This window comes from Lactuca virosa, chromosome 2 (assembly GCF_052849685.1).
Source record: "Lactuca virosa cultivar CGN04683 chromosome 2, Lactuca_virosa_CGN04683_v6, whole genome shotgun sequence".
Classification (NCBI taxonomy): domain Eukaryota; kingdom Viridiplantae; phylum Streptophyta; class Magnoliopsida; order Asterales; family Asteraceae; genus Lactuca; species Lactuca virosa.
In genome coordinates, this window is record NC_136427.1 from 262,404,122 (window position 1) to 262,429,621 (window position 25,500).

The 25,500-nt window shown below is 32.5% G+C and overlaps 1 protein-coding gene and 1 non-coding gene across 3 annotated transcripts; both read right to left on the reverse strand.

Annotated features, from left to right (window-relative positions):
• Positions 1-4,135: 4,135 nt before the first annotated feature.
• On the reverse strand, positions 4,136-4,222 carry TRNAS-GGA (transfer RNA serine (anticodon GGA)). The gene has a single exon. It is a non-coding gene; the product is annotated as a tRNA-Ser (tRNA).
• Positions 4,223-6,602: 2,380 nt separating this feature from the next.
• On the reverse strand, positions 6,603-10,018 carry LOC145160957 (fasciclin-like arabinogalactan protein 15). 2 transcript variants are annotated; one of them, XM_079080345.1, is made up of 3 exons: positions 9,003-10,015; positions 8,435-8,916; positions 6,603-7,025 (listed from the first exon to the last, which is right to left on the reverse strand). In XM_079080345.1, the coding sequence occupies exons 1-3, from the start codon at positions 9,806-9,808 to the stop codon at positions 6,946-6,948; spliced, it is 1,368 nt and encodes a 455-aa protein (XP_078936471.1). In that variant the 5' UTR covers positions 9,809-10,015; the 3' UTR covers positions 6,603-6,945. The 2 variants fall into 2 exon arrangements, with proteins under 2 accessions (XP_078936471.1, XP_078936472.1); XM_079080346.1 differs by lacking the exon at positions 6,603-7,025 and adding an exon at positions 7,048-7,213 and having other exon boundaries at positions 9,003-10,018.
• Positions 10,019-25,500: the final 15,482 nt, after the last annotated feature.

The following is a 25,500-nucleotide window of genomic DNA, read 5'->3' on the forward strand; positions in this document are numbered from 1 at the left end:
ATTGATACTTCATTATTTCTCGTTTATCTGATTTCATAAATTTCAAACAAAAAATAAATTTTCTCAATGAATCCAAAATAGGTTATTTTGGATTACTTCAAACCACTGTTTCAGAGCAACTAGAAGAAGGGTCGGATTATCAACTAGAAGAAGGGGCGGATTATCAATATAAATAGGCTATTATTAGTTCGAGTAAGCCGCTATGGTGAAATCGGTAGACACGCTGCTCTTAGGAAGCAGTGCTAGAGCATCTCGGTTCGAGTCCGAGTAGCGGCATGACATATTCTAAAAGATATCCAATAGATCCTATAATAAAAATAAATTAAATTCCCGATTTCTAATTCTTAATTAATATTAATTTAGGGGATTCCCTCCCTTTTTTTTCATTTTTATGATATTTTCAACTTTAGAGCATATGTTCACTCATATTTCCTTTTCGATTGTTTCAATTGTAATTATAATTCATTTGATAACCTTATTGGGCAATGAAATCATTTGATAACCTGGTTGAGTCATAGAAAATCCGCCCCTTTTTCTATATTCCTGATTATTGATCAAGAAGCCTCTATTAACAAGATAAAATATGAAATTCTTATTTTCGTGAAATTAGGCAAATAAAAAAAATATACTCTTCTCGTCATATATAATGAAAATCTATAAAATATAGAATTTTTTCTTTTTTTATATCTTACGATAATCCTATTTTGACTAAGAATCCCTGATGGATGGGATTCTAACAAACCCTTCAATATATTCAATATAAATATAAATATAAATAGAATCTAATTAATTTTTAAGAAACTTTTTGCTTAGTAAATGAAATTCGAAGACAAGAGCAAAAAATGAAGAAAATAATATCTTATCCATATCCTTTCAAATCTTTCATCTAGAAAGATCAAAAACTACATTATATACTCACTTAGATAGATACTTATATTTATACTTAATAGCTATTAAGTAATAATAATAATTCCAATTTAGAATTATCAAATTATAATAAGATATCTTTATATATAATAAGATATCTTTATATTATAAATATAAAATATAAATAATAATAACAGGTACAAATAGTAAATCGAGGTAGCCATTCTATGACAACTCTTAACTTTCCCTCTGTTTTGGTGCCTTTAGTAGGCCTAGTATTTTCGGCAATCGCAATGGCTTCTTTATTTCTTCATGTTCAAAAAAACAAGATTGTTTAGAGCCGATGGCACAAAATCTCATCTATTTTTTTTTTCAAAACTGACGCTTGTATCATAACACAGATATCTATTTAGCAAAATATGGTATAAGCGGCTTCCGCCGAAAAACTCTTATGTCTCCAAAAAATGCTATAGGGATCAATGGATTCTAGCTATTTTCAAATAGACCCGAATTGACGGATAGCTGAACTGTAAAGTTAGTCTATCTATATCTATTTGGCTATCTTTAGTGAGATCGTACGAAGGGTATGTTATTAGTTTACATCTAACGAATTTAATGAATTACTCCTAAAGGATCACATCAAACTAGTGCTAGTTGATGCGAGTCACTTCGGAAAAAAAGGACTAAAGTCAAATTCATTTGGGGTATTATCTCAATTCCAAAAAAATCAACTGGATCAAGTATGAGTTGTCGATCATAACATATATGGATAGAACCTATAACGGGGGCTCGAAAAACAAGTAATTTCTGCTGGGCTGTTATCCTTTTTTAGGTTCATTAGGATTCTTGTTGGTTGGAACCTCGGAGTTATCTTGGTAGAAATTTGATATCTTTATTTCCGTCTCAGGAAATAGTTTTTTTTTTTCCACAAGGAATTGTGATGTCTTTCTACGGAATCGCGGGTCTTTTTATTAGCTCCTATTTATGGTGCACAATTTCGTCGAATGTAGGTAGTGGTTATGATCGATTTGATAGAAAAGACGAAAATAGTGTGTATCTTTCGTTGGGGATTTTCTGGAAAAAATCGTCGGGTCTTCCTCCAATTTCTTATAAAAGATATTCAGTCTGTCATAATAGAAGTGAAAGAAGGTATTTATGCTCGTCGTGTTCTTTATATGGATATCAGAGGCCAGGGAGCCATTCCATTGACTCGTACTGATGAGAATTTTACTCCACGGGAAATGGAACAAAAAGCTGCTGAATTGGCCTATTTCTTGCGTGTACCAATTGAAGTATTTTAAGAAATGAGTCGCTTTCTCAGCAGGAGGGCAAAAACACAAGAATGCTCTTTTTCCATAACATAACTTAATTGAAAGAAGGTATTTATGCTCGTCGTGTTCTTTATATGGATATCAGAGGCCAGGGAGCCATTCCATTGACTCGTACTGATGAGAATTTTACTCCACGGGAAATGGAACAAAAAGCTGCTGAATTGGCCTATTTCTTGCGTGTACCAATTGAAGTATTTTAAGAAATGAGTCGCTTTCTCAGCAGGAGGGCAAAAACGCAAGAATGCTCTTTTTCCATAACATAACTTAATTGAAGCAAATTCTATGCAATCCTTTTCCTTCTTCTTGTTGCTGCATATCTCGCTTGTACACGTATTCTCTTTGTTTTCGGGGCCTCTAGTGAGTTACAGACAGAGTTCGAAAAGGTCAAATCTTTGATGATTCCGTCATCTATGATTGAGTTGCGAAAACTTATGGATAGGTATCTTACATCTGAACCGAATTCTTTCTGGTTAAAGAATCTCTTTCTAGTTGCTCTGAAACAATTAGGAAAGATACTTCTTTTACTATGATGAATAAATGAATTATAATTACAATTGAAACAATCGAAAATAACCTATTTTGAATATAGAAAAAGGGGCGGATTATCAATATGTCGGTGCTTTGAAAGAAGGGACGTTTCTTTTGATGAATAAATGGAAATATTACATTGTCAATTTCTGGAAATCTTCTTTTTACCTGTGGTCTCAACCAGGAAGGATTTGTATAAACCAATTATCCAATCATTCCCTTGACTTTCTGGGTTATCGTTCAAGTGTGCGGCTAAAGCCTTCAATGGTACGTAGTCAAATGCTAGAAAATTCATTTATAATTGAAAATGCTATTAAGAAGTTTGAGACTATTGTTCCGATTATGCCTTTGATTGGATCATTGGCTAAATCTAAATTTTGTAATGCATTGGGGCATCCTATTGGTAAGGCGATTTGGACCGATTTCTCAGATTCTGATATTATTGACCGCTTTGGGCGTATATACAGAAATCTTTCTCATTATCATAGTGGATCTTAAAAAAAAAGAGTTTGTATCGAGTAAAGTATATACTTCGACTTTCTTGTGCTAGAACTTTAGCTCGTAAGCATAAAAGCAATGTACGTGCTTTTTTGAAAAGATTCGGCTCGGAATTATTAGAAGAATTCTTTACGGAAGACGAACAAGTTTTTTCCCTGACCTTTCCAAGGGTTTCTTCCATTTCGTGAAGGTTATCTAGAAGGCGGATTTGGTATTTGGATATTATTTGTATCAATGATTTGGTCAATCATGAATGATTCGTTATGAAACCTTGTAAATATAAATTTCATCACTAAATAATCTAATAAATAATGTAAATAATGAAGAGCTAACAAAAAATTATTTCTTTCTATTTTGAAATGTTGATGTAGTATGTAGTAAGGATGAAATCAAGTGAGTATTCAATCTTTTCTGGTCTAATGAAGGAACTGAGTTTTAGATGTATACAGAGGGAAAGCCGTGTGCAATGAAAAATGCAAGCACGGCTTGGGGAGGGATTTTTACTTATTTAACTTTAACAAGGAAATTATCTACTCCATCCGACTAGTTCCGGGTTCGAATCTCGGGCAACCCATTGTCATAGTGAAATTATATTATATGCATAGTGTATAGAAATCTTTTTTTTTATTTTTGCAAACCGCTTTTGATTTATAAAAATTTGAACTAGATGCAGATAGATATTGGTTGACACAGGCATATAAGTCATGTTATACTGTTAAATAACAAGCCTTTAGTTTTCCATTTGAAAATTCGTGCGCTTGGGAGTCCCTCATAATTAAATAAACCAAGATTTTACCATGACTGCAATTTTAGAGAGACGCGAAAGCGAAAGCCTATGGGGTATAGTCGTATACATTGCTATTTGATCTATTGTGGTTAGTAAGATCAATGAATTAGGTGAAGGTACGAAAAGGAAAGAGAGGGATTCGAACCCTCGGTAAGCAAAAGCCTACATAGCAGTTCCAATGCTACGCCTTCAACCACTCGGCCATCTCTCCTACATAATGATTATGACCCAAAAAACTAAAATCGAGTGAATAGTGAATCATTCTAGATTATTGGGTAGGTACAACCAATCAACTCTAACTATAAAGCGATCAAAATCGAAAATTTTTCATCATAGTAAAAGAAGTATCTTTCCTTCTAGGCTGGGGGGATAAAGATAAAAAAAATTTCTTACAAAAACTGTTTAACATGAGTGAAGAACATAAGCCAGATGATGGAACGGGAAGACCTAGGATGTAGAAGATCATAACATGAGTGATTCGGCAGATTTTGATTCCTATATATCCACCCATGTGGTACTTCATTATACCATATATATAAGATCCATCTTCAGAGCAACTAGAAGAAGGGGCGGATTATCAACTTTTGTAATAATAGCCTATTTATATTATAATTCATTTGATAACCTTATTATAATGCATTTTCTATCAGAGTCTCTCTAATTTCTCAATAATTTAACATCGCTTTGTATATTGTCATTGAGCTTCCGTCTCCGGATTAAGGAGTCTTACTTGGTATCAGAGTCGGTGTTTAACTTTTCTATGATTTAACATCTCTTTGTCTATCATCGTTACACATTCATCTCCGGAATAAGGAGTCTTAGTGTATCCCAAATCCCTAAATAGTGTCTCATATGTCTTGTGTAGATTTACTAATTACCACTGTCGTAACTTATGGTCAGTAGCAATGCTATTTGATATCATTGTGGGTCACTTGATCCACCTTTTTTTTATTTTTTATAATAAGTTATATAACTTAAAATTTATGACCTACCTAAAAAATTTTAAATGAACCACCTTAATATTTTTGACAAAGAAAAAAAAATGTATAAATCATATTTTTAAAGCCCACATTCTATACTTTAATAGCCCAATATTTTTTAATACATAATTCAATATTCATAGCCCAATACAAGTTAAACTATAAAATAATAATAATAAACGTGAACCACGAATTAGCAATGTTGTTTCACAACACATGTCGTTTCAATCCTTCATAATCGTCGATCCAATATTGGCCATGGGCTGTTGCAGCCGCCGATAAGTTATTCTACTTGATTAACTTTGTGAGCATTAAATAAAATATGTGGAAGTTCTATTTTTAATTCCATGAGCATTAAATTCGTCGTGGACCACAATCGTGAATTAATGATAATAATTTAGTTCAATGTAGGCAGTAGGTTTAATTGCATTGGATCACTGCTGTTTTTTTTTAATTATTCCTTGTTAATACTTATTCCATGAGCATCAAAGCTATTGAATGTTTGTTAATACTTAATATTGATTTTTTTTTCACTTTTTTGATTGTTCCATAATTCCACGATAAGATTTTTTATTGTTTCAAACTTTCAATATTATAAAGGATTAGTAATGATACAAGTGTGACAATATATCTAGATATGACATCGTCGGATACAATTGAACGATTTTTTTTTTGCTACATTTCGACCCGCAACTAGTATTTTTAATTTTTTTTTAATTTTCGATTGGTTTATTAGAATAGTAAACCATGTGGTTTTACGTTCTAGATTCGTCACTGCGTATGGTGTTTCGGTCAAACATATTGACATTATTAATCAACTTATTCTTGCATTATTCAGATTGATTTAATCTTTTTCCATGTTTTGATTAATTCGGTTCCAATCCACATTAGAATAACAATTCATGACACGACATGAAAACGAAATTGATTTAAACTAAATTGATTGATACATGAAACTGAATTTTGAATTCGTGTTTGTGTCCTTGTCAAGTGTAAAAAACACGAAGTGGTGTATGTCATGTTCGTGTTCAAAATTTCACACAAAATTGACATGGTTTAACATTTATTTATCGTGTTTTTCATATTATGTATGATTAAGTATTAATTAAATAAATTAATTGTTATTTTATGTTATCTTTGTCGTGTTTATCGTTTTTTAATTGGTTTGTTTTCGTGTTAATCAAAAAACAGGATACCGTATCATGTCAGACAAAATCATAACACGATTGTCAGATTTGTGACCCTAATCACATTACCACCTCTACTTGGACTTTGACTCTTCAATTATATGAAGCATTAATTATTGCAACTTTATAATTTGTTTTGCTAAATGTAGACTGCTATTATAAAGTCAATAAAGCCTTCATTTAATTAGAAAGATATGTTAATCCTAATTCCTACCTCTGTTTATTTTTTCAACTTGTGGATCTAACCGGAACATGTTGAGCCAAGTATTGTTTACTTTTCCAAAATGTGATGAGCATGTAACATGTTTTATAATTGCAAATCTATTAACATGTTTTATAACATCATTTTAAACTATTATCATAACTTCTTCTTCTTCTTTCTTTTTTATTTTGTTATTTTGATGTATTTGATTTTCTAAATAAATTTTGTGGGTGTGATCCTTTTATTGAGAGGTCCCACTTCCAACTTTCCAAGTGGTAGGCTGCTCTTTGACCAACCTACACGTACAAAACACAGAATCAACTCCCCTTCTCTTCTGCCACCAATACACACCATATCTTATTCCGACTATACCCCATCAAAAATCTGATCGATATATCCCAAATCAAATGACCATTTTACCCCTCCCCAAATACACACAAAAACAATCCTAATCACACCCCAAAACCCAAATATTTCGAGGATACTTCCTTTTCCTTCACAAATCTCTATCTCCTCCACCTTCTTTTATGTCTTTACACAATTGATTCCCTGCAATTTTGGGTGATCAAATATGGTGGCATGTTGTGAAACTGGAATCTTGCCCAATGCTCCAAAGTACATTGCATGCTACCTCCAGCAACTTTCCTGCAATTATAATCACTACTCATTAATAAACAACTCATATCTAATTATATAATTATTTTGACTATCAAACAAATGTTATTAAACATATGATTTAAAAGAATACTTGGTAAAACTATTACTTATCTTGCAATTAAAATGAAGTCCACCCCTGTTTGGCTATTTATATAATACCGAAAGCAACCGCATACCTTGTAATTTGTTCAACTCATGATCATCATCATCTTAAAATAAACTATAGTAGAAATTGCCAATCCAACTAACAAAGTATGGGGTATAATTTATTCATAATTTATATAGAATTAAGAAGCATATATAATAAGAAAAGACAAAAACAAAATTGGAGTATTGACAAAAGATGTTATTTGGTAGAGATTGAATTATTCTTGATGACAGCCCAGAATTGAAAAATGTCAAAGATGTACAAGACATCTAATGATATGATATTGATATGTGCATAAAAATGATTAATAAAATATTGTTGTTTACTTAACATTTTGCAACAAGTATGCATGCTTTTAGAATCCTATAAGCAAGTAGACGCACGATGTGTAGATATATGTACAAACAAATTAACGTAGGGTACAAGATGTATTCTAAAGCGATGCGACCGACAGTTGGCCGCATGTTAATTGCCAAGTATTCAATGGACCCCGTAACTGCCCTCTACAACTATTTAATAACAATTAAGACGATTCTACAATATTTATAAATATTCCCCACTGAAACTTATTGTAATTCATTTAATTATAAAATCGTGGGAAATCTATTATGTTTTAGTAACACATCTATTTGTTTAAGAACAAAAAAAATGAGAAATGAATAGATGGGCCAGAGTTGATAATAGTTAAACTCTTAAACTTAAGGTCGTGTCACTTAGCATAATGACAAATTTGTCCTTGTTGACTTCTCTATTTGACCCACCGACAGCCCAACTTTAACTACCCTTTTGCACGATATGTATAAAATACGAAGACTTTTGTATTAGTTTAGTATATGATAAGATTATATATGTTCATTCCAAATACAACTTTCAACTTAATAAACAAATGATCTTGATAAAATAAAATGTACAAATAGGTAATTTTAAGTTTTTTTTTTATATACAAAATGGTAGTTTGATAAACTACTCAAAATAAAAATACTTAATTATTTAAAGTTTATCAGTTAATGAATTATTATTCGTTTAACATGTAAATGTATTGATGGCGATAAATGCTTGCAAACACCTTCACAAGCCAATGAAAGTTTATTAATTAATAGTTAAAGTTAAATTTTTTTAAGTTAGAATAAAAAATTGTAATCTTTAAATGAAACAAAAATTCCCCGGAGAACAGACCACCATTGTTTCCGGCGACATAAATTAAAAAGCCTTAAGACATAAGTTCAATGCAGGAAGATGATCGACGTACCTCTACGAGTTTTGGGAATGACCTTAACATGGTCAACCGTTTCTCCAGTCTTCGTCTTCTTCAAATCTGACTCCGTCGTCGACGGGAATAAAACCCCATCAATCCCCTGAACCGATATTCTTCCGTCGGTATAAATATCGGGATCGAATAAATACGCCGTTTCCTCGCCGTCGCCGAACTTTACGGACCCATCGGCCTCCTGCGCCATCACCTTATGCGGCAGGTGAAGAGTGTCGTACTGAATTTTCCCGAATCTTCTTACTGCATTGTACATACTCTCTTCCGTTTGATACTCCGGTACGATATGGTAGTACATGATCCTCTCCGGCGCACCTGGCTCCGCCAATTGATCGGTGGTCAATTTCGTCATGGCTTCGTCGTTCGGCGCCAGCACCGTTAATACGTATCCCTCTGACACTAATTTCCCCATTTCCGTTGCCAAATTTGTCAGATTCACCAGAATGTCAGCCATCTCATTGTACCTAAACATGAAATCGAATTAGGGATTTCTGGATGATGCACAATTGAATCGTTGAATCGTAAACAATAGCTGTTAATTGGTAATTACCCTCCGTAGTGTAGAAGCGTATGGATGAAGTCCTTGACCTGGCTCTCGCCGTCGAAATGGTGGCGAGGGCCTCCGGGTCCGGGGGCAGGAGCCGGAGCCAATGAAGGACCAGGCGCCATGGCGGAGTATATCGGAAGAACCGGGGCCGAACCAACAGGAACAGGCGGTGCCATTTTTCTCAATCTGTTCGTCCTGGGATCCACCTCCGGTGCTCCCTCAGGTTTAACGGCAGAAATGGAACGCAAGCTCCGGCGAGTATTGAAATCCTGTTGTACGGATTTTGGGATCAACAACCGACCAATCCCGTGGATAATTCCATCGTTTCGAACAACGTCTTCCACACGAACAACCTCCGCAGAACCAACAAACTTCACCGACGACTCGGAATTGGAAAGATGTAAGGGATCATCCGATAGCGTATCATGGCGTGTAGTTTCATTCGGCCACCGTGAGAGATCGAGTCGAGTAGGGAGGATGTGGTGGAGGATCAGCTTTTGAAGCGATCGAAGATTCCGGGGTTCAAGAAGGAACCGCTTGAACTCCGGGTCTAGCTCGCGTTCCAAAGCTTCATTTCTGGGTGCAAAAATGGTAATGTTGTGAATGGCGACAGCCTCTTCAAGGGTTTGCAACAGAATCGCCTTCTCTACGAGCTCCGCCAACTCGGTGTAACGGGAATCAAGAAGCGCGACAAGGACGGAGTTCGAGTTGACCTGAGCGGCGGCGACGGCGGTGGTGGTGAATTGATTGAGCAGGGGTAGAAGTAGAAGGAAGAAGAGGGTATTGAGATAGTACTGTGGCGACGCCATTGATTTGCCACTGAGCAAGTGTCGGCGACTATGGTGGATTGGCGGGTCGAGGTTGAGTTATCGATGTACGTACGGTTTTATATATTTGTTGTGAGATGTTGACTTGTACGGTGGTTGAGAATAGTGGTTTTGGTTGGTTGCGGTTAAAAACACCGTCGGTGGTTGCGTAGTAATCCAGTGTCGGATGTCCAGGTGAAAACGCGAACAATCTGATAGTCTCAAAGTTCGATCGTCTTGTTTTTAAACTAATACGCATTTAATTATATTTTGATTTATGAGGTGATGATGAGTTAATGCAACCAAATTGATCATTAAAAGAATACAAGTTACTCAATTATCTATGATTTAATTATTTTATTATAATTATTTGTCTAATGGTAGTATCTGATTTGTAAAAATAAATAAATAATAGCACTGGTTTATTTCGGGTGCAACTTGGTTTTGAATTCTAAATCTCACATATCAAATTTCAGTTCCTATTCATTAGGCTCCCATCGTAGTGATTTGTATAAATACATATAGTAATGCTTATGTCTTGATCTTCATGACTTCATATGTGTTAGATCCAAGCTTTCTAAATTAAAATTTGGATTACCTCAGAATCAGACCCTGTTTGATATGCATCTGACCGAGTCAGGTCAGACATTTTTTGCTGACTCGGTCAGATAAAGATGTTTGATTAACTAAATTTGGGCGTCTAACTCGGAAAGCTTAATCTGATCGGGTAAGATGGAAAAAATCGACTGACTGAGAAAGGAGAAAGAAAGGGAGAAGGGTTTCCAATTGTACCCTTGCCCCCACCGAAGGAAGAAATCAGCGACTCCATCGTTTCTTCACCTACTTCAGCGCCGATTTTCTTCTCCCGCAACAAGCAATCGTCGACGATCATCTTCTCATCTGTTCCGATTTTTTGAAGTCTCCTTCCCCTTCTCATCAGGTACGCTTCTTCCTTTTTTCCTCTTCTCATCAGGTCCGATTTTTTGATAATATATAGGTTTTGATTTATGATTTTTCTGTTGAACATGTATGGTTTTTCATTGAATTCTGAAAAATTCTCAAAGAATTTAGGCCCTGTGCTCAATTTCATCATAATTCTTTTGTTTTAGACTTGTGCTCAATTTCAAGGAGGGAGAGAAACCTGCGATATTTGTTGCTTTTATTTTCTTGATTTGTAGCTGCAATTTGTATTAAATAACAAAGAAAACATGTTAGTAAGGGATGATCGATTGCAACCTGCCGGTAAGTCCAATTGCATATTCCGTTTTATAAATCCATGTTTATAATTATAAAAAAGTTTGTTGGTAGTGCTATAACAGATGATTGATGTGGAATTGGAAAAATTTTATTGTTGAAAAACTTTTAAGCTTTTGGAGCTCCTGATGTATGTTATATGTTTGATAAAATGTGTGAACAAATATTTAGATTTTATTAATAGGTATACAAGATCCTCATGTATGCTATATGTTGAGGCATTTGTGATTGATAGATAATTGTCTATTAGGGACACCAATTATGTCATTTTTGTCAAAAACCTATGATATGGTGGATGACCCATGATTAAACCATATCATCTCATGGAGCGATAGTTGAAGGATAATGGTGCAACCTTTCATTTTGTTCTATTCATGTATATCATAATTCTTCTTTGTATATCGTTTTTTCTCTTCCCCGCTGTAAATTTCTCGATGTAATTAGATACTTGACATAGATAATGAAGATGTTTGTTTCTTGATACATATTCTCATTTGGCTTTACTAGTTTTTTTATGTTTATATTCTCACTTGACATAGAATTTTTCTGTCATTCTTTATTACCTTATATTAATGAGATGCACTAATTAACTTGTGAATAAGAAGAACAATATTGTTGTTATATATTAATGAGATGTACAATCAAGCAAGAGGGTAAAATGATCATTTTTCATCACTCAGCACATTCAGTCAGATATACAATCAAACAACATGATTTTTTACTCAGTCAGAATTTCTTACTCAGACAGACATTTCCGAGTCAGCACTTTCTCAGTCATTAACTATCAAACGGGACCTTAGTTAAATTCATATAATAAACGTTTTACTTAAATTTTATGAAAATCACATGACCTAAAAATAACGAAAAGGACAAAAAGAGAGAGTGAAAGCAAAATATCACAATATCTTCTTTAAATGGGAAATTATGAGTTTGGTGACTTCATAAAGGTGGTGCCATGAAGAAATCAAGATGTGGGGACGATAATATAAGTGGTGTAGATACACTAGGAAGTAGGAACTTGCCAATTTATTTCGATAATATAATATGATGGTAATTAATTTATCATATATTTAATTCATATGATGCGCTATTTGTAATCATATTATGTTATTAAATGATAAGTAATAAATTTCACAAACTTCTTATTCTTATATTATATTTCATCCGTCCCAAAATTATTGTCAACAGACAAAAAACATAAAGATTAAAAAAATATTAATTACCACTAACTTTATACAATAAAATGACAGTTTTGTCCTTACTTTGCATTAAATGTTTCATTAAATGCTTACTCGGTTCAGTAATAATGAGGGGTATTTTGGTAAAAATGTTATTTATTTTTAGAAGTGAACTATTATTTTGGGACAAACCAAAAAGAAATAATGGACTATAATTTTGAGACGGAGGGAGTACTAATTTACTTATTTCTTTTCAAGAATTATTTATAAATGACCAAACAAAAAACTTATGACAATATACAACATAAAAAATGTTTCGATAGGCAGGTAGTTCCATTGTAAAGGCATATCAATAATAAAAAGGTAAATAGCATAAAAGACACTCAGTTTACACCAAAATTCTTATTTGACACTGTTTTTTTTTCAAATTTGACACTGTGGTTTCTAATTTGTTTCAATTCCGACCACTTGACTGGTCAACCAGGTTACATGCTGACGTGGCATGATGACGTGTCAGTTTTGATGACGTGGCATGCTGACATGATATGCTACATGTCAAAATTGAATTTTTTTTCCACAAAAAACACTAAGTTTTCACTTTTTTCGATTTTGACACTAAGTTTAATTTTTTTCTTTCAATTTTGACACTGTTTTTTTTGTTCCAAATCGAACATCATTTTTTTCAATTTTGTTCAATGTTGATAATTTTCTATTTGAAACCGTATAAATATTTTTTAATACATTTAAACCGCATATTTATACATTATGCTTTGAATGTAAAATAAAAAACAAAAAAAAAACACCTTGTATTTAAATAAAAATGTGTTTTTTAAACGAAAAAAATATATTTATATGGTTTAAAATGTAATAAAAAAAATATTTATACGGTTTCAAATGGAAAATGGTCAAAATTTAACAAAATTTGATAAATGATGTTCGATTTAGAACAAAAAAAAATATTGTCAAAACTGAAAGAAAAAAAATTAAAATTAGTGTCAAAATCGAAAAAAAAAAGTGAAAACTTAGTGTTTTTTGTGGAAAAAAAAATCAATTTTGACACGTCAGCATATCATGTCAACATGTCACGTCATCAAAACTGACACGTCTTCATGCCACGTCAGCATGTAACCTGGTTGACCGGTCAAGTGGTCAGAATTGTAACAAATTAGAAAACACAGTGTCAAATTTGAGACAAAAAAAAAACACAGTGTCAAATTAGAATTTTGGTGTAAACTGAATGTCTTTTATGTTGTTTACCCATAATAAAAATGTTTTGTTTTTTAGGTTAATATGCAAAATATGGACTCTTATTTTCTTTGAACGAGTTGGGTTTTTAAATGTTTAATTGTTAGGTTATATTACTAGACAAACTTAATGAACGTTTGTAGTTATTATTAAGATTGTGAAATAACATGAGTATTATATTATATACTAGACGAATGCTCGCACGTTGTGCAGAAACACCTATATAGTTGAAATCTTTACAAATATATGTTTTTTTAAATAACAATAGTGTTGTTGTTAAATTTGATATAATAATTTGTATGCTAAATTGATATAATATATTGATTATTTTGAATTATATGATAATATATACATCTATTATAACTGCATAATCTCAATCGTTTGAATGACTTCTACCCGCGAGTTACTCATGAATAAAATTAAATATAATATATTGTTTAATGTTATTTATAGTTGTTGTTATTGTTAATTAATTTTATAAAATTTATTTGCTTAACGTTTTAATTTCTATTATTATAATTATTTAAAACATCAAACATTGTTTTTCGATATTAAAGGTGACAATATAATTATTTATATAGAGTTATTTTTAACTATTGCCATTGTAAGTTATTTTAAGCTACTTATTTGAAAACTTTTAACGATTATAAAAATATATTTAGGAAATATTTTAGTTAAATTGAGATTACAATTTATTTTTTGCATTTAGCACTACAATTTATCACTTTTAACTATTCACAAAATATTCTTTTGGTTTTTTAAATGGAATTGAAATTTATATTTAAGTTGACTGTGTAATGTTATATTTTAATTAACAAATTAATTATTTATCTGAACTGTTCAAAAGTTGTAGCTTTAAATTGATAATGGTTTATACACAACAACATATTAAATCTACTAATTTAAGTATAATATGTTAAAAGTTAAAGACATAACTTTATAAGAATAAGTAAATATATTATTTTAAAATTAAAATTTAGTTTATTTATTATTACAATTTAAGTTTGATATTTATTTAACCTTATTAACCAACCGATAATCATTATTAGAAAAACACTACAATTTATCACTTTTAACTATTTACAAAATATTCTTTGGATTGTTTATGTTCAACTAAAATTTATATTTAAGTTGACCATGTAGTGTTGTATTTAAATTAATAATTTAAGTATTTTATACAAATTGTTCAAAAGTTGTAGCTTTAAAATGATAATGGTTTACATCCAACAAAATATTATAACTAATAAATTAAGTATAATATGTTAAAATTTTAAAAAAAACATAACTTTATAAGTTGAAGTAAAGATATTCTTTTAATATTGAAATTTTGTTTATATATAATTACACTTTAGGTTTGATATTGTTTTAACCTTATTAACCAACTTATAATCATTATTATAAAGAAATTGAAAAGTCATAAGAGTTTCAAATGAATGTGGTGAAAGGAAAAATGCATGAGAGTTTCAAATGAATGTGGTGAAAGGAAAAATGTTTTCTTTATAAGTATACTAGGCGAATGCCCGCGCATTGCGCATAAACACCTATATAGTTAAAGTCTTTACAAAAATATGTTTTTTTAAATATAACAATAATGTTGTTGTTAAATTTTATATAATAATTCGTATACTAAATTGATATAATATATTGATTATTTTGAATTATATGATAATATATATACATCTATTATAACTACATAATCTCAATCGTTTGAATGACTTCTACCTGCGAGTTAAAAATTATATATGGTTTAATGTTATTTATAGTTGTTGTTATTTTTAATTAATTTTTGAAAAATTATTTGTTTAATGTTTTAATTTCTATCATTATAATTATTTAAAACATCAAACATTGTTTTTTGATTTTAAAGGTAACAATATAATCATTTATATAAAGTTATTTTTATCTGTTGTTATTATAAGTTATTTTAAACTATTTATTTGAAAACTTTTAACGATTATAAAAATATATTTAGGAAATATTTTAATTAAATTGAGATTACAATTTAGTTTTTTGTATTTATCACTACAATTTATCACTTTTAACTATTTATAAAATATTCTTTGGTTTTTTAAGTGGAACTGGAATTTATATTTAAATTGACACTGTAATGTTATATTTAAATTAACAATTTAAGTATTTTGTCCAAACTGTTTAAAAGTTGTAGCTTTAAACTGATAATGGTTTACATACAACAAAATTTTAATTCTAATAAATTAAGTATAATATGTTAAAAGTTAAAGACATAACTTTATATATAACTTTATATGTAGAAGTGAAGACATTATTTTAAAATTGAAATTTAGTTTATTTATGATTACATTTTAGGTTTGATATTTATTTAACCTTATTAACCAACTTATAATCATTATTAGAAAGACACTACAATTTATCAGTTTTAACTATTTATAAAATATTTTTTGGGTTGTTTAAGTTAAACTAAAATTTATATTTAAATTGACCATGTAATGTTATATTTAAATTAATAATTTAGATATTTTATACAAATTGTTTCAAAATTGTATCTTTAAAATGATAATGGTTTACATCCAACAATATATTAAAACTAATAAATTAAGTATAACATGTTAAAAGTTAAAAAACATAACTTTATAAGTAGAAGTAAAGATATTATTTTAATATTGAAATTTAGTTTATATATGATTACACTTTAGGTTTGATATTTATTTAACCTTATTAACCAACTTATAATGAGCAAAGAGAACTCCTCTAGTCGAAAAGAAAGAATCACTCACCTCACGAGGCTGGGTGGAATATAAGAGAAATTTCGAATCAAATACGAACGTATTCTATAAAGAAAATTCCCACGCATTGGTTACAGACAGGACAATCGAAGCTGAAACGACAGACATAGAGGTTGAACTGCCGGTCGAACTCCATTAAGGTAAGATTGAATAAGACTCTATTGATTTCTCCAACAATTGGCATACAACCGAAGCATATCTTTCTACCATCCTCATCAAAGGTCTCGAGATTTAGAAAGCTACTAACCAGCTTATAACAAACCGAATCTGCCCCAACAAAGGACTTAACACCATCTAAAACCAGACTCTCAGGGCCCTTTTCTTCTTTCTTTTGCTGCTGATCTCACATCGAGAGCAACTCCTTCGTGTTCAGGATGATCGGATGAGAGATCTTCCTCCGACTCCGATTATTAGAAAGAAATTGAAAAGTCATGGGAGTTTCAAATGAATGTGGTGAAAGGAAAAAATGCTTCATTTATAATATAGTATGATATGATGATATGATGATATATAGATAATTTATAATTTATTTATTTATTTGTTTTTGAACGTCAAACTATTTTACTCCTAAACTACTTTTTAATTCGATATATGTCCACGATGGGACTTAAATCATCAACCTCAAAGAGAAAGAATGACATCCGATACCGTTCGGCTAGAAGCACTTGGTATATAATTTATTTATTTCAAGAGTAGTGTATTTTCAGGGAGCATTCATAAATGACCAAACAAAAAACTTATGACAATTTAAAGTATGAAAATGTTTCAATACACAAGTAATTCCGTTGTAAAGCCATACCAATAACAAAAATGTTTTGTTTCTTAGGTTAATATGCAAAATAGGGACCCTTATTTTCTTTGAACGAATTGATTTTTTATGTTTAATCCTCAAGTGATATTACTAGACAAACTTAATGAAGGTTTGTAATTGTTATTAAGATAGTGAAATATCATGAATATTAAATTACATGACCTTTCTTTAGATCTTGATTTTATAGTCTAAGAGTTATCATGATAAAAATCAAGTCTTAGATATGAAGATTAAGGGACAAAACTCAAGATATAGCAACCTATCATGATAAAAATCTAGTTTTTGACACTCACAAAGGTCCAGAAGAGTGTTGGGACGAGAATGAAGACTTTCTTGTTGAATCTTGGTCACTTCTTCTTCCTTCTTCCTTCAAAAGACTTCCAAGAACACAAAAAAGGGCTTCAACAACGGAGGAAGGAGATTAGGGTTTCTTCAGAACTTTAGGAGGCTGATGGAGGTTAAGGGTGAGCAAACCCTATCCTCCTCAATCCTTTAAATAAGGAGCAAAGCCCGAAAAAGTAGGGTTTAGTCATCAGCGGAGGCCACGCCCTGGCCTATACATGCCACGTTGTGGAGGGTTAAATCAACTCGCGACTCAAAAATGACTCGCTATGTCGTGGCGATCCTTCACAACGTTGTGGCGACTTCTAAAAATCAAACTTTGATAAATTAAAATGTACCTCAAGTTTCGGACGTTACAACATGTTAATATGTTATTGATGTGCATATATGTTGATGTTTTGGCCACGCCCTGGCCTATACCTGTCCGCCATCAGTTGCGTATCCCCTCTGTTCCGAGACCCCGCTCTGAACCATCAGACACCTTCCTTCGTACTTCAACGCTTCATACTTTGCAACGAAACATCCACCGTGAGTGGGCTTCCTAATTTCCCCATCTTCTGAATCAGTGGACCATACCTCAACACGTCCAAATTCGTCATCGCCTTCCTGCACAATCAAAGCAAGCTTTGCGTTCGCAACACTCTTTTTCTTCAAGTCCTCTATCTTTCGAAGATAGCAGGCTTCATCTTTCTCATCCTTTTTCTTCTAATTCAACCTTATTAACATACATTCCTTAGCAAAATGATTTTTGTCATGGTAGTAATTGCAGTCATAGCCAAAGTCTCCTAACAACTTCTTTTCCTGCTTATCCTTTTCTTTTTGAGAGTTTTTGAAGTTTTCTTCTCTTGACCTTTCTGAATTGAAGTTTCCTTGTCTGTTCCTGTTCTTAAACCGACCAAAGTTCTTTTTGATGAACTTTTTGGGATTAGATACCATAAGAGCATGTTCCTCTTTGGTAAGTTCGCTATCAGAAAAGTCGGATTCAAAATCTTCTTCAGCAACCTTTTTTCCTTTCGCAACCAATGCCAATGAACCCATGCTAGAGACAAGCTTTACGTCCTTCGTTACTTCATCTTCGTGGGATCTTAGGATACCCACAAGCTTTGCCAGAGTGTAGCTCTTAAACTGTTCATGATCTTTCACTATAGACACAACCGCTTTCCATTTAGACCTTAACCCATTCATGAACGTGAGTTTTTGCTCTATCCTTTCATGCTTGAGATTGTGTTTAAGCATCCTACTTAAAAGATGATTAAAACGGTTGAATGTTTAATCAAGTTTTTCTTCTGGCTTTTGAACAAAAGCACCAGATTATGATAAAAGCAATGTTTGAACTGAGTGTTCCAAATCGGCATCGCTCGAATAAAGCTCTTTCAAAATGTCCCATATCTCCTTTGCAGTCTCACAAGCACTCACCAATCGAAAATTGTCTGGAGGAAGAGCGAACCTGATTATTCTCATCACTTTGGTGTTGCTTAACAACTTGTCTCTTTCATATTGAGGAATATCTTTAACGTCAACAAGAAGAGTATTGTATTCGGCTTGAGTTTTGATGATCCTCCTTGTAGCAGTGTGAGCGAATGTCTGCTGCGTCATGGCTTCCCATATTAGGGTGCCATGTTCTTTGTAACACCGTATATTTTCAAACATTTTTTTTCATTTTAAAATCACATAATTCTCTTTAATACATTTCACAAAATCCCAAAGTATAAAATTATTAAAAAAAAATATATCCATTATAAAAATCCAGGATCCTCAAACGTATCTCCATCTCGTGTGTGCAATCAAGCCGACGCCTTCCCGTGATTCTGAAAAGCACCTGAAACACATATCACATAACACGGTAAGCACAAAGCTTAGTGAGTTCCCCAAAATACCACACATATCTCATTAGCCTCTCATGGCTATAACTTAATAAGACCCTCCGGTCAATGTGTCTCAATGGGACCCTCCAGTCCCACAACTCGGGTGGACCCTCCAGTCCGGTATCTCAGTGAAGACCCTCCGGTCTCACAACTCGGTTTGGACCCTCCGGTCCTAACTCAATAAGGCACAGAAATAATACACAACATAGATCACAAAGAAATAATGCAGGATATCACAATACTCAATATAAGCACATAAGACCCTCCGGTCACACAAAGGTTACCACTCTAGGTAACTATAGTGAGAAGAATCACCTCGGATGATGAACAACTCCTATAGATATTGTTGTTGCACACCGACCTCTATCACTAAACCAAAACCCACAATTTCCCAATTAAGATCTAAGAACAAACCTCACTCATTAGGTCTAAAGATAGCTCACTACCCGGCCCACAATTAACTCAAGCTCATTGGGCCCACCAAGGCCTAATACTAAATGGGCTCTCCCAAGGCCCAACTTTTAAAATTAAGTCCAAATGGCAAGTCCAACACAAAGGCCCAAGACATACATAATATTTCTCTAATCAAAATCTCAAGTACAACAAGCCCAAAATCCAGGCCCAACACTTAAGGCCCAATGTGAATTTTAGCCCAAAAAGCCCACAACAAGGTTACGCGTGGCGTACCTCCCTTGGTACGCTCAGCGTACACACGAATCCAGATCGGGCCATCGGGGACACTTGATCAGTACGCGGGGCGTACTGGATTTACGCTCGGCGTACGTCCAGACTTTCTTTTTCCACTCTTTTGGTCTTAACCCGTTAAGACTATAACTATACTCTCAGATCTGGACTCCCTAAAGGCTCATACTCCATAAAGTTCATGACTTTAAGCCTTTGCATGGCTGATAAAGTCCCAAACCCAAATACACTCACTCTTTACTCCCAAAAATGCTCATATCTCATGCATGGGGTGTCTTTAACGTCCAAGACCTCATTTTTATGAATCCTTTCCACTAGAAATACTTAAAAGGATAGATATTAGGCTATGGAGTTCAACAACTCATAGAGCTTCAAGCTTTGGGACCAAAAACCCTAGAATGGACCATAATATGCTCAAATAAAAAAGGATGAGAAAGCTTTGAGCTTTATACCTTCAAATGATGTTCCAACCACAGAAAAGCTCAGATCCAAAGCCTGGACTCCAAATCCATTCTCTTCCATGCTCCTTCTTCACCCCAAGGGTACAACAAGAACACTTAGAAGCTTACAAATGGACATTAAAGCTAGAGGAATGGATATTAGGGTTTTGAGAGGGTTGAAGGATGGAAATGGTGGCCAGAAATGAGGCAATCATGTTCTTTAAATAGAGACACATCCCTCATTTAGGGTTTCCACCCTGTGCCTAGTACGCCCAGCGTACCCTCTGGTACGCTCAGTGTACTAGGTGGCTTCGCTTCAAAATCACGCACATGAGTACGCTAAGCGTATACACACGTACGCCCCGCGTACTCAGCTGCCACCTTTCTCAAATAAGGGACTAAACTTGCCAAAACTTCAAACTATCATAGCTTACTTGTTATAAGTCTGTTTCCAATGAACCTCATATCCACGGAAAGGTGGCGAGAAGCCCTACGCTTCTAGTAACTCGTCGTAGCCCCGAGGCTTCCTCATGCCCGGGTTGCAGCCCACGCACCCTAAATCATGGACGATGCAAAACAGGATGTTACATTCTTCAACGTGAACTTTTCTGTAAAAGCTAAGTAGGGCAATGCAATCGATTAACCCTAGAACGATACATGCATGCACATTAAATAGTCTAACCCTAGCAACATAATGACGGATGGACAGACCCAACCTGTTAACAAAAGACTAATTAAGTACATAACAATTTTGACACAACATATTAAATAACCCAATAGTTTCTCTACTTATAGGTAAACTAAATACATTAGCATGTTTACAAACATGTATTAGAAGGTTAAAAAGCAGGGGGGCCATGGCCTCCCATGGCCCCCAAAGGGATCCGCCCCTGACAAATCATCAAGGATGATAGAATGTCATCTAGACATGAAACTAAAATCAATACATGAATTAAAGCTTGGAACATAGTTCCATAATCAACAAAGGTGAAATCCCCAAAATTAAAGTAAGGTTTTATTCTAAACTTCAAATCTTACCATGAGACATGGATTGTGTAATGGATCCTATATTAGAATATAAATGCATAATCTAAGCATAACATCAAACTCGTATCATTGTTTGAAACCATAAATTTTGATCTAGAAAAGTTAGAGTTTGAAAATACCCGATTCATCACATGGAAGCTAAACTTGAATCAAACCCTAGAAATCTCACCATTAGTCATAAAGGAACAAATGGGTAACTGGTTTGAAGGGGCATAAGCAATCTAATCACAAATCCAAGCTCATATCATTGCATGGAATCAATCATTTGAATCAATGAACCCTATAATTGAAAATATCCAAATTATCACCATCGAAACTAGAACTTGATTCAAACATCATGGTATCTCTCCATAAGCCAAGGGTCGACAAATGGATCATTGATTAAAGGGAAATGTACAATCTAACCATAAGCTCAAGCTCATATCATTGTTTGGTATACCATTTTCGGATTTGAAGATCTAAGGCTTTGGAAACTCACCAAATCACATCCAAACTCACAAATCTACCAACTATTAATTAGTTGGAGCTTAAAGTTGGATCAAGGAATAAAATTACATCAATTATTTCAAAATAACAACCCAATTTAAGCACGAAATTCATATTTCATAACACACAAAACCCTAGAATGGATTTGGGGAAAAAGGGGAAGAAAACTACCTTTTTGATGCAAAAATGTTAAAGAGATTTGAGCAATGATTCATCTAGAAGTTCCAATCAACAAAACACCAATAAATATGAGGGAAAAAATCGATTATAAAGGTGGGAGAGACATTAAGATCGAGTGGAGAAGAAAGAGGTTGAAATGAATGAGAAAAGGGGCTGAAAAACATTGTTTATAATCTTTCAGCGCCAAATCATGGAGCGCTTTCTATGGGGCGCAGCGTGCCCACCTATCTTTGGCCAACTTGAAACTTTTGGTCCTTCTTCCTAAAACCTTTGCAATATTGGTCCCCAACTCAGCTAAAGACTTACAATAGCTCATCCTTAGCCCTTCCCCAACATTAACTTATTCAAACATGGTCCAAAATACTTATTTGATCACACTCTTGGGTAACACACAAGTTCTCTTAACTTGTCATCTGTAGCCACTAAACTTTAAAAGTTTCCACTTGATGCCAAAGCTTCATCATAATTTATTTATGACTTAGTTGTAATGTTTATAATTTATTATGGTTATTAATCAAAACTATTTACTTTCATTTATTTAGTTATTTTATTTCAGTTTATTTTATTTTTAATTAAAGAAACTTTTTATTTTTACCAAAAAGCTTAAAAATTTTAACCCTAAAAAGAAGATTTTACACTTCCTTTTGCTTTTAGTGTTGTGGGTATAACTTCAATAAAGGCGTGTTATGTTGGATCCTTCATCCATATCGACGAACTGACAGTCACAAGGTCACAATCAAGCAATCAAGATGTTAGTAATTCATTTCTTTTGTTGATTTTTAAAGCACGTTGCTAAAACTAGTAAAACCTAAATTCTAGGGTGCATGTACACTTAGGTAAATCTTATGATTATTTCTGCTACCTTAGATAATGTATTTGATGTTTAAGAAACCAAGAGAGAAGCAAATAATGGGTGGCGTGGGCTCTAATTTTATTTTTTTTAATTGAAATAGTTAGTTAAATATGAAAAAAAGTCTAAATTAGAATAAAAAAAGGTAATATAGACATTTCATCCGGTTAAAGGACTAACCACACAAGAAATTAAACCACATGACCAAATGCGTAAAGGTTATCATAGTTGTCACCACCATGTCTCTTTTAGTAAACCACATGGACCAGTCGCATATTTTTTTCTTGATTTAATCTTTATTTTATCAACATTTCTTAAATAGAGATGTAGTAACATAAAAATCAGAGCACCAACTTAGTATAAATAGAATTGTAACATGCTTTAATTTTTGCAGCATTGTACTTGTTCTTACCGGCAGAAACAAACTTCCAGTTTGGGTCCCAAATTCACTCAATTTTTTTTACAAGATAACCATATGTCTTGTATTATTTTTTTTTTTGGTATAAAGACATGAGTTCCACAATAACTTTTTATAATCATTTAATAAATAAATTTCAATATTTACAACAGTCCGATAAATAATTTTCAGTGACCATCATTTTATACAAAACTTTATAACTCACTTCACACATCACTCAATCACATGATTAATAACTACCCCTTTTTCCCTTTTATATTTTCTTTGCGAATCAATCAAAATTATAACCAAGTCATCAAAGCGCATCCAAATCATCGAACTCCATCAAGATTGCACGAATCTACATACGATTAGATTCATAACTGATTTTAATAAAGCAGGGTCCATAAATCAATTTCTAAGCAAAACCAAGCCAATTCATCCAAATCGATTTCAAAGATAGAAGAAGCATTTGTTGAAGTGTTCATCAACGTTAAAATGGTCATCAATATCGAAGTGTTTATTAGTCATTGTTAAAGTGTTGGGCCAAGGTAGATATCAATTTGAAAGGCATGTATTAGCGTCTTTTGACATTTTTTTCGTCAAACGATTTCTCTACAATTTATCTTAATTTGTTTGAATGAGTTGGTTCTTTTTACCAAATAGTGCATACTAACATTTGGATAATATGGTTAAATGAGTATGATGCCCAAAGGATCAGATTGAATGACTAATTACAATCAACAAAAACACAAAGAACAATAAAAAAAGATAAATTTCAAATGTGTTCTTAATTGATAATAAAAATAATAATAACTCACCCACAAAGGCACAAACAAAGGAAATAGAAAAATTATAATGAGGATAAGGTAATCTTCCATCCTTGACACTAGGAAATCAAAATTGATTAGGATAAGATTCCTAATCAATTATCTAAATCAAATTTCAAAAAATAAAAACCACAGTTTTAAGGCTTTAAACGATCCTAAATTGCTAAAAAAAACATTACACATCATGGATTTTTTTTTGAGTTTTCTTAATTGATCAATTTACATGTTGTGTGCGAATTTCGTCCAATTCTAAGCTATCAGATCACTTCGTCAAATTTGTTGATGTCATCACACTTCTATTCCAACTAATACCGACATTAGCACTTCTATTCCTACTAATACTGACATCAACAAAACATGCATTAACACTTATACCACCCGCATTAACACTTGTACCACCCGTATCAGGATATCTTCGAGATAACAAAGTCTAATTTTCTAATCTTATTTTTCTATAAGTAGGTCCAATAAAAATAAGGAACATGACTTTTTTAAAGTACTAGTATCATTAGTGAAACAACAATATTTTGCAAATATTTAAAGGTTCAATAACAATTATATTTTTACTAAAAATTTATTTATTGTATTTGGATTAAATGTTGTCCTTTAATTAAGGATGACAACGAGTGATGTCACTTCAATACATGATTGTCAAAGTGTATCTCAATCTTGGTCATATCTCATTCAGTATCCGGTTAATAAATAACCATTGGGTTCACGGGTATACCCATAGGTATTAGGTATCCCGTTTATGATCCTAATAAGTTGAATTTTACTCGTTGGAATTTTTGTTACCTGTAAGTATCTTAAAAAAAAATAATGAGTTGAATTTTTAACTATTCCAATTTATTACACCAAGAAGTTTTATATCTAAAAAATATTATATATATATATATATATATATATATATATATATATATAACTATCTTAAAAAAAATAATGAGTTGAATTTTTAACTATTCCAATTTATTACACCAAGAAGTTTTATATCTAAAAAATATATATATATATATATATATATATATATATATATATATATATATATATATATATATATAGAGAGAGAGAGAGAGATAAGTTCAATTGAGAAAATAAAAAAAATTGAGAATGGAGGAATCATTCTCAACCACTCATTTATTTTTGCCGCAAAAGCCTCCGTTGTACCAGCGGAAATGGATAAGGAATGCACATGTGTTTCCAACAAAACATGTTTCCTTAAATTATGTTAATTATTACCTTAATATATACAAAAACATAGTTTTTTTTTGTTTTTTTAATTTTTAAGAAACTATTTTTATCGAAAAAT

What these genes read in the sequence shown, in the direction of transcription:
- LOC145160957 (XM_079080345.1), bottom strand. Translation starts at nt 9,808, where the DNA reads ATGGCGTCGCCACAGTACTATCTCAATACCCTCTTCTTCCTTCTACTT. An exon ending in ACGCTTCTACACTACGGAGG is followed by an intron (nt 8,917 to 9,002) that starts GTAATTACCAAT and finishes TTTCATGTTTAG; the next exon opens with GTACAATGAGATGGCTGACA. An exon ending in CATTCCCAAAACTCGTAGAG is followed by an intron (nt 7,026 to 8,434) that starts GTACGTCGATCA and finishes TTATAATTGCAG; the next exon opens with GAAAGTTGCTGGAGGTAGCA.